Source organism: Sycon ciliatum, chromosome 1 (genome assembly GCF_964019385.1).
Source record: "Sycon ciliatum chromosome 1, ocSycCili1.1, whole genome shotgun sequence".
In the NCBI taxonomy this organism is placed as follows: domain Eukaryota; kingdom Metazoa; phylum Porifera; class Calcarea; order Leucosolenida; family Sycettidae; genus Sycon; species Sycon ciliatum.
Window position 1 is genome coordinate 39,921,413 of NC_088643.1, and position 13,083 is coordinate 39,934,495.

General features: G+C 47.9%; 2 protein-coding genes across 2 annotated transcripts in view; one reads left to right on the top strand and one right to left on the bottom strand.

Annotated features, from left to right (window-relative positions):
* Positions 1 to 765, top strand: part of LOC135825293 (inhibitor of nuclear factor kappa-B kinase subunit beta-like) — a 24,508-nt gene extending 23,743 nt beyond the window's left edge. Inside the window, exon 27 of the mRNA XM_065338033.1 lies at positions 1 to 765. This exon is cut by the window's left edge and continues 683 nt beyond it. The gene's annotated coding sequence lies outside the window, so the exon portion shown is untranslated.
* A 667-nt stretch (positions 766 to 1,432) lies between these two features.
* LOC135825352 (transmembrane protein 98-like) lies at positions 1,433 to 12,601 on the bottom strand. The gene is made up of 8 exons (XM_065338090.1): positions 12,051 to 12,601; positions 9,279 to 9,324; positions 8,380 to 8,420; positions 5,555 to 5,588; positions 5,067 to 5,182; positions 3,926 to 3,985; positions 2,850 to 2,889; positions 1,433 to 2,493 (listed from the first exon to the last, which is right to left on the bottom strand). The coding sequence occupies exons 1-8, from the start codon at positions 12,182 to 12,184 to the stop codon at positions 2,218 to 2,220; spliced, it is 747 nt and encodes a 248-aa protein (XP_065194162.1). The 5' UTR covers positions 12,185 to 12,601; the 3' UTR covers positions 1,433 to 2,217.
* Positions 12,602 to 13,083: the final 482 nt, after the last annotated feature.

Consider the following 13,083-nt stretch of genomic DNA (forward strand, 5'->3'; position numbering starts at 1 on the left):
TGTCCCGTCGAATAGCGGCCCACTCTGTGTTTTGGAGAATAGCGGCCCACTCTGTGTTTTGAGGTGTCTTTTATAAGTTGTGTAACGATGTCTGCATCGCTCTGACAAAGACATGTTTTATAATGCCCGAGCGGGCCTGTGTGTTGGACTTGTGGTGTACATTTGTTAGAATTTGTTTTACCTTTTTTTTGCCCCCTATCACCAGCCAGGTGCGCCGCCTGGCCGGGAGCTCGCTAGTTTTGTTTGCTCTTGCAGCCGATTAATTGTTTTGCTATCTTTGCTGCGTAGGGTCTCAGTGGGCTTAGCCGACTGTTCTCCTTGAATCATTTGATATCGACCACCACAGTCTCTGATCGTGCAGCGTCGAAAGCTGTGCTTCTTTTACTTGTAATTATTTTGTATATCCTGCTAACTGCTGCTGTTCTCCCTTGCATTGACTCCACCTGCAGCTACTACTACTCGTCGTACATTTATAAATGTTATTTTCTCTACATCTAGTTTTAGAATCTTAGTGATAAACTTTTATTTTCAATCTTCTTTTGACTGACTGCCAGCTACCCCTTGTGGCTTCTTCTCCTCTGCTTGTCTCTTTTTATTCTCATAGGCTATCGTTATGGTGATTAGTCACCTCCAGCAACTTGATTACTGTAGTGCCGCCAGGTATACTTCCTATACTGGTACACGCATGCCTGTCTGTGTGTGTAACGTGCACGTGTATGTGTGTGTGTGTAACATGTATAATATTATGTGTGTTCCTGAAACCAACCCATCACACTGTCTCTCTTCTGATGGCCGCGTGTGTGTGTGTTTGAATGTACATGTGTGTGTGTGTGTGTGTGCATGTGTGTGTGTGTGTGTGTGTATGTGTGTGTGTGTGTGTGTGTGCATGTATGTGTGTGGGCGTGTGCGTGTATGTGTCATCATGAAGATTACCTGTGGCTATACATGTATCTGGTGGTCAATGTGGTTCTGTGTTGTACCGCATGGTCTATTATCTGGGTTTGAGTACACGTCTAGTCAGTTGCCAAGGCAGCGTCTGGCATCGTATATTTGCTGAGCACATTTGCGTTTGGTGATCATATCCACTTGAGTCCAAAACCCTATAACAAGCAAACAGCAAGTAGGATGGTAGGGTGGGGATGGTGGCTTTCCACCTTCTGAACTGAAGTACGGCCAAAATTTCCAGCAATCTTTCAAAAAAAACTGTTGCCCTGTGAGCCCTCGCCCCTCCCCGAATCCCTTTGTTCCTAGCTTGCCCAGTGTGAACACATACATGTACATGCAAGTCACACATGCAAGCAGAAGTGTGAACACTGCCTTGCACCGGTCATTGACAGGCCGATTCACGGCACCAGCACATGTGCAAGTCAGTCAACACACATAGCGTGAATCACATGCAGCACACACTGCAAGTAATGAAACCAGGCCATGATCAACTTCCATAATGATTTGTTTGCTCAAGATGATCAGAATACACTACGAATAAGTATGAATATTACAATGTGCGCAGGTGTTCTGTGTCAACAAGAGTCACACCATGTCCATGTCCATGGGCACTATAGACACTCACCATGTCCATGGGCACTATAGTATAGACACTCACCATGTCCATGGCCACTATAGACACTCACAGACTCGTGATCCTAAGGCCAGCCATGCATATCTGCTTGCTTACAGCACACCGCAGCCATTGGGAATAGCAAAATCATTAGCTGCACCGTCTAACCCAGACTACAATAGATGAACAGGCACATGACTGCAGTAGTGAAACACGGCACACACATGTACATGTACACTGAGAGTAGCGGTTCACCAGACGCTCGAGCAGAACAGAAAATCTTTAAAAAAAACTCAAGCGCAAACTCTGCATAAAGGAAAATGACGAGTTAAAAAAATCAATCAAACAAAATGATCATGTCTTCACATACAGAGTACACACATGCACACATGCACATACAAAGGCACACGGAATAACGCACGGAGGTGAAGTGATAGCCGCACACACACACACACACGCACACACTGCTTGCTATGTCCATGGCATCATGCCAGCAACAGGCATCATGCAGTTGTCATGACAACAGCACACATGGGTCAGCTGAGAAACGTACACGGACTGGGAACATACATGAACAGCACCAATCCTGCAAACTACAGTATACTAGTACATGTACTGTCAGACAAACCGTCGAGGTAATCAAATACTGATCGGCATTCTCACGAGGACTGACCGCTACCCAACGTTGACAAGAAGACGCGCTGCTGTGGAATACTGAAGTGAGCAGTGGGCTGGTTGGCGGCCATGTTGCCTGCCGTACTCTGCATGTTCTGCACAGCTGCCTGTAGCTGCATCTGGTTAACTTGCTGTATAGCCGTCTCAGCATCCTGGGCTATCTCACGGATCATTTCTAGGTGTTGGCTCATCGACGCTAAATCTGCCTCCACCCAGTCCAATGTCTCGTCATTGATAGACACCAGCGCTGACTTGCATACCTGCATTGTACACCAGCAGCGATATGAAAAGAGGAGGGGAAACATTGAAAGCAATGAAAGAGAGGGCAAACTGAACAGATGAGAGTTGCATAGCGGCGGCAAGAGGGCCATCACAGCATTGTAGATTGCGTGTATTGGTGAAAGTTAGAGCGTCTAGACTTCTCTGTGATCTTGCCACCGAGCTCTTCATCTCCTATCCAGCAAGCAAACGATGTGTGTGTGTGTGTGGGGGGGGGGGGGGGGGATTTGTGCTCCGCATGCTCTTAGTTTTCGCATCGTCATTTCACGTCAAAGAGCAGACCCAGGCTATTCGGTTCTCATAGTACCACCACCACCACACTGGCGTGCAAACTCACCAGCACAAGATGGTTAACGGATAGGTGCAATGCTGTTGCTCTGCAGGCAAGGCAAACACCAAGAGAAATGTAAACACGGAGATTGCAAGCGGTCAGCATCGTCACAGTACTTTCCAACCGATCTGAGCACCTCATGAGTACACTTGGAGAGGATTCCATGAATCTGCTTGAAAGGGGGACAATCTGCTTGAAAGGGGGACTGCACAATCTGCTTGAAAGGGGGACTGCACAATCTGCTTGAAAGGGGGACTGCACAATCTGCTTGAAAGGGGGACTGCACAATCTGCTTGAAAGGGGGACTGCACAATCTGCTTGAAAGGGGGACTGCACAATCTGCTTGAAAGGGGGACTGCACAATCTACTTGAAAGGGGGACTGCACAATCTGCTTGAAAGGGGGACTGCACAATCTGCTTGAAAGGGGGACTGCACAATCTGCTTGAAAGAAAAGGTACTAGTAATGTTAGGGCTCGTCATAAAAGTGCTATGGACCCAAAAACGCACATCGGTCCATGCACTACCCCCCCCCCCCCTCCTTCCTTCTACAAACGTTGGTCACACCATGTTCTGGGCAATATAATTATTATTTCTCCATGGATGCAGTGAATGGGATTTTCGGTCTTTGACCACTTGCTGGTGAGCTGATCTACTCACCTCCCACCGCTTTAGGAGCTGCATCTGCGCCTTGATCCTTGAAGGGTGGTCGCGTTCCTACGGATGCGGAAAGCCCGGCTTCCAGCCGAGTCTCACGCGAACCGTGAAATTTCTTTTTCTTTTTTTTCTTCTCCAGAACATGCTCATTGGTCGGGGTATTTTGTATTTTCGGTTGTCTGAACTACCATTTTAAGCTGACCCCCACCATCCCAGAACTATCTTTGCACGCTTCAGGGAGGACAGTTCTCTTTTCGCTAGACCACCTTGACAGGACGGACTCCTTTCCAGGACTATTAACTTGTCCAGAGTTATTGCTTATTGTTATGTTTCGTGTACATGTACAACCGCTGTGGCTGTCTACAGTGCCCAGCGCTGCAGCTGTGAGAGACAGACAGCATCATACCGTGTGACAGTGACAACTCACCTGGCCTCTATGAGAATGGGATCAAGCGGAGGATAGAGTGACTTGACTACATCATCCACTCTGAAGCCGTAAAGAACACACAATACCGAGAAGAAAGAACACATATTTTCACCATCCATCATTAATATACTTTGAAGTAGTTAGCTGTGTCTGTACCGTTCTGTCTGCGTCAGTCTCCACAGGTAACTAGGACCACACCACTACACTACGCAACATAATGATAATTATAACCGTCGGCACAGGGTCGGCCTGTGTGCCGCAGTGACAGGGGTGGATCACAAGAAGGTGATATACACTCTGGTATGTATGGTGAGGTTTGTATACACTCTGGTATGTATGGTGAGGTTTGTATACACTCTGGTATGTATGGTGAGGTTTCTCTGGTATGTATGGTGATATACAGTGCTCTGGTATGTATGGTGATATACAGTGCTCTGGTATGTATGGTGAGGTTTGTATACAGTGCTCTGGTATGTATGGTGAGGTTTGTATACACTCTGGTATGTATGGTGAGGTTTGTATACACTCTGGTATGTATGGTGAGGTTTCTCTGGTATGTATGGTGATATACAGTGCTCTGGTATGTATGGTGATATACACTCTGGTATGTATGGTGAGGTTTGTATACACTCTGGTATGTATGGTGATATACACTCTGGTATGTATGGTGAGGGGATATACACTCTGGTATGTATGGTCACGGGTGAGGTTTGTATAGCAGGCTTCTTTTAAAACACATGATGAACATGTATGCATTTCAAATCGGCTCATATCCATTCCTGTACCCCGGCTGACACACACCACACTCCCTCATATCCATTCCTGTACCCCGGCTGACACACACCACACTCCCTCATATCCATTCCTGTACCCCGGCTGACACACACCACACTCCCTCATATCCATTCCTGTACCCCGGCTGACACACACCACACTCCCTCATATCCATTCCTGTACCCCGGCTGACACACACCACACTCCCTCATATCCATTCCTGTACCCCGGCTGACACACACCACCTCCCATGTGTGCAGTATGAGCACACCGCGACTTCCTACACTTCCAGCACAGACTGTACAGCATGCAATCCGCATCATTCCTAAGGTTAGACCAGCACTGTATACGATACATTCCACTGTACCTTGGTGTGATTTTCTTGGCCACGGCAATGATATCATTGAGTTGTTCCGGTGATAGCTGGTCGGATGGACTCTTGACCGTGATTGCCACAAGTCGGTCAGTCATCTTATGACAAAGCTGTGCAATCACGGTGTGTTTGTATAGCAGTAGAACAGTACAGAAGTGTATACGTTACAAGGTCAACCAGACGAGTACTCGTACATAGTCACATTGCTATTGTTATTGGTAGCAGCAGCAGCAGCAGCAGCAGCAGCATGCCTTGGTCTCAAGAGCTGGCACGGTTCTACTAACACACTTAATGATACCACGTGTAGTGCTATGTGTACAGCTGAGAGCATACGCACGGTATGCCATCTCCATAGAGGCTGGCGGTTATTTGCATACGTTGGAAGGCCTACCCCGCTACAGGCAACAGACCCGCAACAGCGACTGGTATCCTTCTAGTGAACCCCTGTAAGTGGTCCAGACATTGACCAAAGTGCAACGTACCTTCAAAATATCCAGACAATGTGGTATTAGACCACTGTAGAAAGCAGAACATGCCGGGAGCAGACACAATCATCACAATCATCACATGAACACAGGCACACATAGTCCACATAGTCCACATTGGCCATAGATACAGGCACACACAGTCCACATTGGCCATAGACACATGCACACACAGTCCACATTGGTCATAGATACAGGCACACACAGTCCACATTGGCCATAGATACATGCACACACAGTCCACATTGGCCATAGAATGATACAGGCACACACAGTCCACATTGGCCATAGATACATGCACACACAGTCCACATTGGCCATAGAATGATACAGGCACACACAGTCCACATTGGCCATAGATACATGCACACACAGTCCACATTGGCCATAGATACAGGCACACACAGTCCACATTGGCCATAGATACATGCACACATAGTCCACATTGGCCATAGATACAGGCACACACAGTCCACATTGGCCATAGATACATGCGCACACAGTCCACATTGGCCATAGATACATGCACACACAGTCCACATTGGCCATAGATACAGGCACACACAGTCCACATTGGCCATAGATACATGCACACACAGTCCACATTGGCCATAGATACAGGCACACACAGTCCACATTGGCCATAGATACAGCCGGGCACACACAGTCCACATTGGCCATAGATACAGGCACACACAGTCCACATTGGCCATAGATACAGGCACACACAGTCCACATTGGCCATAGATACAGGCACACACAGTCCACATTGGCCATAGATACAGGCACACACAGTCCACATTGGCCATAGATACAGGCACACACAGTCCACATTGGCCATAGATACAGGCACACACAGTCCACATTGGCCATAGATACAGGCACACACAGTCCACATTGGCCATAGATACAGGCACACACAGTCCACATTGGCCATAGATACAGGCACACACAGTCCACATTGGCCATAGATACATGCACACACAGTCCACATTGGCCATAGATACATGCACACACAGTCCACATTGGCCATAGATACATGCACACACAGTCCACATTGGCCATAGAATGATACAGGCACACACAGTCCACATTGGCCATAGATACATGCACACACAGTCCACATTGGCCATAGAATGATACAGGCACACACAGTCCACATTGGCCATAGATACATGCACACACAGTCCACATTGGCCATAGAATGATACAGGCACACACAGTCCACATTGGCCATAGATACATGCACACACAGTCCACATTGGCCATAGATACAGGCACACACAGTCCACATTGGCCATAGATACATGCACACATATGTTGCAAAAGAAGGATCCACGAGCGGGATTCGAACCCAGCACCCCTGTCTTTCCGGGACAGTGCCCTACCGATTAGGCTACCGGGGATCACACACACTCATGGGTCCTTCTTGCTACACTGCTCCCCCGCCCCAACAGGCTGTGTCCTCACGCCGTACCTACTCGCGGGGGGTACGATGGGTCGTGGGTTCGAGCCATTGCCAGGCGCCAATGTTGCAAAAGAAGGATCCACGAGCGGGATTCGAACCCAGCACCCCTGTCTTTCCGGGACAGTGCCCTACCGATTAGGCTACCGGGGATCACCCACACTCATGGGTCCTTCTTGCTACACATAGTCCACATTGGCCATAGATACATGCACACATAGTCCACATTGGCCATAGATACAGGCACACACAGTCCACATTGGCCATAGATACATGCACACACAGTCCACATTGGCCATAGATACATGCACACACAGTCCACATTGGCCATAGAATGATACAGGCACACACAGTCCACATTGGCCATAGATACATGCACACACAGTCCACATTGGCCATAGAATGATACAGGCACACACAGTCCACATTGGCCATAGATACATGCACACACAGTCCACATTGGCCATAGATACAGGCACACACAGTCCACATTGGCCATAGATACATGCACACATAGTCCACATTGGCCATAGATACATGCACACACAGTCCACATTGGCCATAGATACAGGCACACACAGTCCACATTGGCCATAGATACAGGCACACACAGTCCACATTGGCCATAGATACAGGCACACACAGTCCACATTGGCCATAGATACAGGCACACACAGTCCACATTGGCCATAGATACAGGCACACACAGTCCACATTGGCCATAGATACATGCACATACATCACCTCAATCTATCATCATAGTGGGCATGCACACATAGAACATGCATACTCGTATTGTAAGTGTCTACTCTGAGTTTACAAAGCACTGCTGCAACCTGGCTTGTACCGTGGCCTGGGGTGTACTGTGTGCTGTCACCCCCCCCCCCCTCCCCCTCCCTCCCCCTCCTACACCTCTTTGGAAGTGACCTTACTTTGATTGCAGCACTGATGATCTGCTTTCTACAGACAATACTTGCTCAATTTGCAGCAGAATGGCATTCAAGTGGGCCTCAAATAATGGTGCAAAGAGGTGCCCAAGAAGTCAGAAACTCTACCAAGTCGTTTGTGTTGTTGTGTGGCAGGGGCCAGGGGGAGAAGGCATTCCAATTTCACATGGTATAACATAGGCAAACTGCATAGGCAAACTGCACTGGCTAGACTGGCTAGGCTAGCTGCACTGACTGCACTGGCTGAAATGGCCACACTGGCTGAAATGGCCACCGACTGGCTGTACTGGCTGAACCATATCCTACTGGGATTGTTCCACCAACATGTCAAATTAGTCAGCTTGTTCCGGTAGTGCCAAGAGTATAAGAAGCACATACGTGTACACGGATCACAGCCCACCACTACTTACCCATCTTCGTCCTTATCATCTTCCATATTCTCAATGAGTTCCTGCCCAAAACAACAACACATGTAGTCATGTTACTAGTACTGAAGTGTCAGTGGCTGGCCAGGGACATGGTGGTCTTCAACTTCAGGGGCGGGGTGATCTTGTATTACAGGGACAGGGTGGTCTTGCACTACAGGGACAGGGTGGTCTTGCATTACAGAGGCAGGGTGGTCTTGCATTACAGGGACAGGGTGGTCTTGCATTACAGGGACAGGGTGGTCTTGCATTACAGGGACAGGGTGGTCTTGCATTACAGGGACAGGGTGGTCTTGCATTATAGGGGCAGGGTGGTCTTGCATTACAGGGACAGGGTGGTCTTGCATTACAGGGACAGGGTGGTCTTGCATTACAGGGACAGGGTGGTCTTGCATTACAGGGACAGGGTGGTCTTGCATTACAGGGACAGGGTGGTCGTGCATTAAAGGGGCAGGGTGGTCTTGCATTACAGGGGCAGGGTGGTCTTGCATTACAGGGACAGGGTGGTCTTGCATTACAGGGACAGGGTGGTCGTGCATTAAAGGGGCAGGGTGGTCTTGCATTACAGGGGCAGGGTGGTCTTGCATTACAGGGGCGGGGTGGTCTTGCATTACTGGGGCGGGGTGGTCTTGCATTACAGGGCGGGTGCATGCCAATGCTTTTCTCGCTTTGCAAGCCAGGACCAAAATTTGCCCATTTACAACGGGCAATAGTCGCTGTGTTGGCGTCATTTTGAGACCCCAATAAAATGTTAAGATGGAAGCAAAGAGAGCTCACACATGAACTGCATCCGAAACTATTCACATAGTCACACACGAGGGCCAATAGTGCATATTCAGTAAATCGTTGATTCATAAAATTACAACATTGCAAGGCTGCCTTACCTCATTTTGTTCAGCATCATGATACCCAGTCAAAGCAACCTCCGCTCTGTGACAAAGACACACACAACAGGGTATAGAGAACATGACAAAAGCCCTACAGTGCTGCTAGAATACCCCACCTGTGTTGTACAGCTAGGGAGAGGAAAGTCATCATGTTGCCAAGCTCAACCACAAGGTCACTGTACGGTGTAAGAGACTGTGCATATACTATAGTCAGATATACCCGCCGCACAGCTACTCGTGCAGAGATTGCTGCAGCCCAAAGGTAAAATGAGTGTGGATTGACTGCATGTCATGTGGTGTGTGTGTGTGTGTGTGTGTGTGTGTGTGTGTGTGTGTGTGTGTGTGTGTGTGTGTGTGTGTGTGTGTGTGTGTGTGTGTGTGTGTGTGTGTGTGTGTGTGTGTGTGTGTGTGTGTGTGTGCAATGACTGTACGTATAGTTACTAAGGGGGCGTTCGAATTGTCTTCATCAACTGTTCGAACAAATTTTTAAAAGAGATTAGTTGAAGTGTCCCAATAGAACGGTTTCTATTATTTTAGAGTTTTTCAGTGGAATTATCATGGCGATAACGACGTAGGATCGGATCGACAATCTCCACGTACTGCGTGACGTAGCTCTTCCAAACTCTTCAGAACTAATCCACCTCTCCCATCGGATGAGGTTGTGGAGTTTCGAGGAGTTTCGTTTTTCTGAAGAGGCCAATAAGGCCACCTCTTCAGAAAAGCGAAACTCCTCGAAAAGTCAAAGAGTGACAATTCGAACGCGCCCTAAGTACGACCTATATTGTAGACTGGCTAGAGCCAGGACTTGCTCATCCGCTCCACGTCTACAACTGCCTGACTGGATGGTGGGGCACTCCCACAATACCGCGGCTACAGGTAATTGGCTAAACACTTCCACAGACTGTGAAACAAGAGAGCATGCACTCGGGGTCCTTTGCTTTGATGGCTATACGGTCTATACTACGGTCTATACTAACACAGCTGTATTTTCAGGTAAGATAACACGAGTACGGATGAGATATTTGGCCTCCTATTAATGCCTCGGTGGCTCTTCCATGCAGGCGATGAAGCCGCTCAGCCATGATTTAGGCTTCCTGGCAAGTCTTGGCAAGGGCAGCTGCCACATGATACACGCGAACAGCAAACCGGGAACACTCATTGACGGCTGTTGAACCTTGGCTCCACCAGACGTACTGCATAAGCGTGTCGTGCAACTTTGGCAAAGCTCAGGAATTGCAAGCCACTGCCTATGGTGATGACCTTCCTACTGGGCTCTCCATTGGCCTACACGTCGGAGCATCTGCGTACAAGAAAGTGCAATGGCTGTGCAATGTACATGTATCTACTGTAGGGAGTCTGGAGTCTGGACACTGGAGTCTGGACACTGGAGTCTGGACACTGGAGTCTGGACACTGGCTATGGCCCGGGTAGTACAGTGCTGGACAGAGAAATCCAACCTCATGAATAAATTAGCACCGCGTGCACAGACCAGTATGTGTAGTGCGTAGCGCCCGGCGCTATGTTATTCAGGAGGCTGGATTTCTTTGGCCAGCACTGTATGCTATTGTCATGTGTGCGGTGTTGTCGTTCTGCTCCGGCGGCACAGTGTGTACTTCCAAGTACAGTCGAATGTCACTTATCCGGTCGCCAGTTATCAGAGCACGTCGGTTATCCGACAAGCCCGGGAGTGGTAATTTTACTCTCAACAGTAGAGTTCTAATTTTTTTGTATATTATAAATAGGTATAATATGCATTTACTTGAAGTAGATGTGTTCAAGTATGCTAACATGTACATGTATGTGTACATGGAGCAATTCATGAATACCCATCCATGAATATATTTGGGTAATGTGTATATAAATCAATGAAATCCAGCCATATATGCACATAAAAAATGATATCAGTTATCCAACATATCCAGTTATCCAACATGCCTGATTCCCGAAGTGGTCGGATAAGTGACATTCGACTGTACATGTACAATGTGCAGGGTTGCAAGGGTGCCCGCCACTGCTTATTCATGTGTCTGCACTTTCACCGCGGCATGCAGCAGAGCTGTAGCTGCGTGACAGTGCTGGGATTTAGAACCCCAGAGCTCAGATTGCTGTCAATACATACATGTAGTTCAGCAGACCAGGTTGGGTTGATCTGGTCCGACCCTACCAAACTAATATTACTTTACCAGCCTGGCCTTGGTCATGTAATGTCACGTATTTCAACTTAGTCCTAAAAGCAGGATAGGATATGCACAAAACACAAGTTTGCTTTTATTTTCTTTTATAATTCCGGGGCGCCATATACCCCTCCTCCCTCCCCCCCCCCCCCCCCGTACAAAAAAAACTACTGCAAGGATGATTACCAAGACAAGCAGCCTGCCTCGTATAACAGGGGCGTCGGAACCAGTGCAGCCAAAGCCACACCAATCATTTCATCTTGTGATTTTGAAGCAATGAAAGATCGGCTATTCGGGCCCAATTTCCCTGAACTCCCCCGCCTACTCATGCGGCTGATAGAACACAAATTTCCACCACTGCCATGCCGCAGAGACATGTGTTCATGGACATAGAACATAATCATTGTGTCATTGGTGAATTGTTGCCTCCAGCATGTTTATGGCCAATGCACGATGGCACACGATTAACATCAATCATCATAACAGGCTCCAGCCGAGTAATGACCACATGAATCACCCGGGGCCGTATGTCCACCCATAAAAAATGACAACATTTTACACAATTTATACCGGTGTTCCAGATGGTCGACCATACCTTGCATTGTGGCTTCCGGTCAAAAACGACAGTGCACCACAGTAGCGGTGCTTGCAGATCATAGCGATTGCCAGCGCTGCTCCACAGCATATCGCCACCAACACACCAATAGCAACACTCACGACAGTCTCCATCACTGCCAGTTCATAAAATACTTGTACCAGCCGACGGTGATCATGCAAAAACTACCGCGGGGAGGATTAGTCTGAAATCACTGGTGGATTAGCGGACACCTACTGGTGCACAATGCTAGTAACATCCAACGAATACTGGTGGGAATACTGCCGTCCCAGTCTTTTCAAACTGATGACTTTCTTCCAAGTAATTAGTTTGTTGGTACTCTAACTACTAGTACTTGTCTAAGTAAAGAAGTTGTGGGCTTACAAAGTAGTGTTTTATAAAACAGTAGACAGTCCCTACACTGCTACAGTTACACTACAGCCTTTGGCTTTGGCTTTGCTACTGTCTGTCACTGTATTATGTACTGTCGCACACACAGACTGGCATGGCGCGAGTATGACTCCGAGGATGTAATATTCGTATTAGTATTCACTATTAGCAATTAGGTAGTGTTATCCACACCGTGTCATCACGGACGGTGCAAGGGACGGACGCACACGATGTACGACGGCCGTTGACACAACTCGCACTCGCAAGGCAAGTGACAACGACTCACATATACAGACATGCTCATGCTGACACGGTTGAGTTTGAGAGTTTGTCGCAATCTGCGACATCTCCGTCTTGTGCGCACAAACTGACACTGTAGCTGTGTCTACACAGACTACAGGCTGAGCGCTCGTTCAGCCCTGTTATGTATTGTGCTTCGCTCTCCACTTGTCATCACTGGTCATCTACATACCGGTAATCCAATGGCAATGACATTTTATGTACATCTAGTAAGTAGTATCATCTACATGTTGTTATACACAGCCTCCTTCCCTGGTCTCCAGCACAGACACCAAAACTGACAAGTAATAGTTATATTCATTAGTTGAGGGAATGGAAAAGGGAAATACTGAATAGTTGAGGA

Bases quoted from the DNA above. Each gene is read 5' to 3' on its own strand.
- LOC135825352 (XM_065338090.1), bottom strand. From the start codon at position 12,184: ATGGAGACTGTCGTGAGTGTTGCTATTGGTGTGTTGGTGGCGATATGC. The intron at 9,325-12,050 runs GTATGGTCGACC...TCTTTGTCACAG, and splicing joins ACCGGAAGCCACAATGCAAG to AGCGGAGGTTGCTTTGACTG. The intron at 2,494-2,849 runs GTGAGTTTGCAC...TGTACAATGCAG, and splicing joins CCGTTAACCATCTTGTGCTG to GTATGCAAGTCAGCGCTGGT.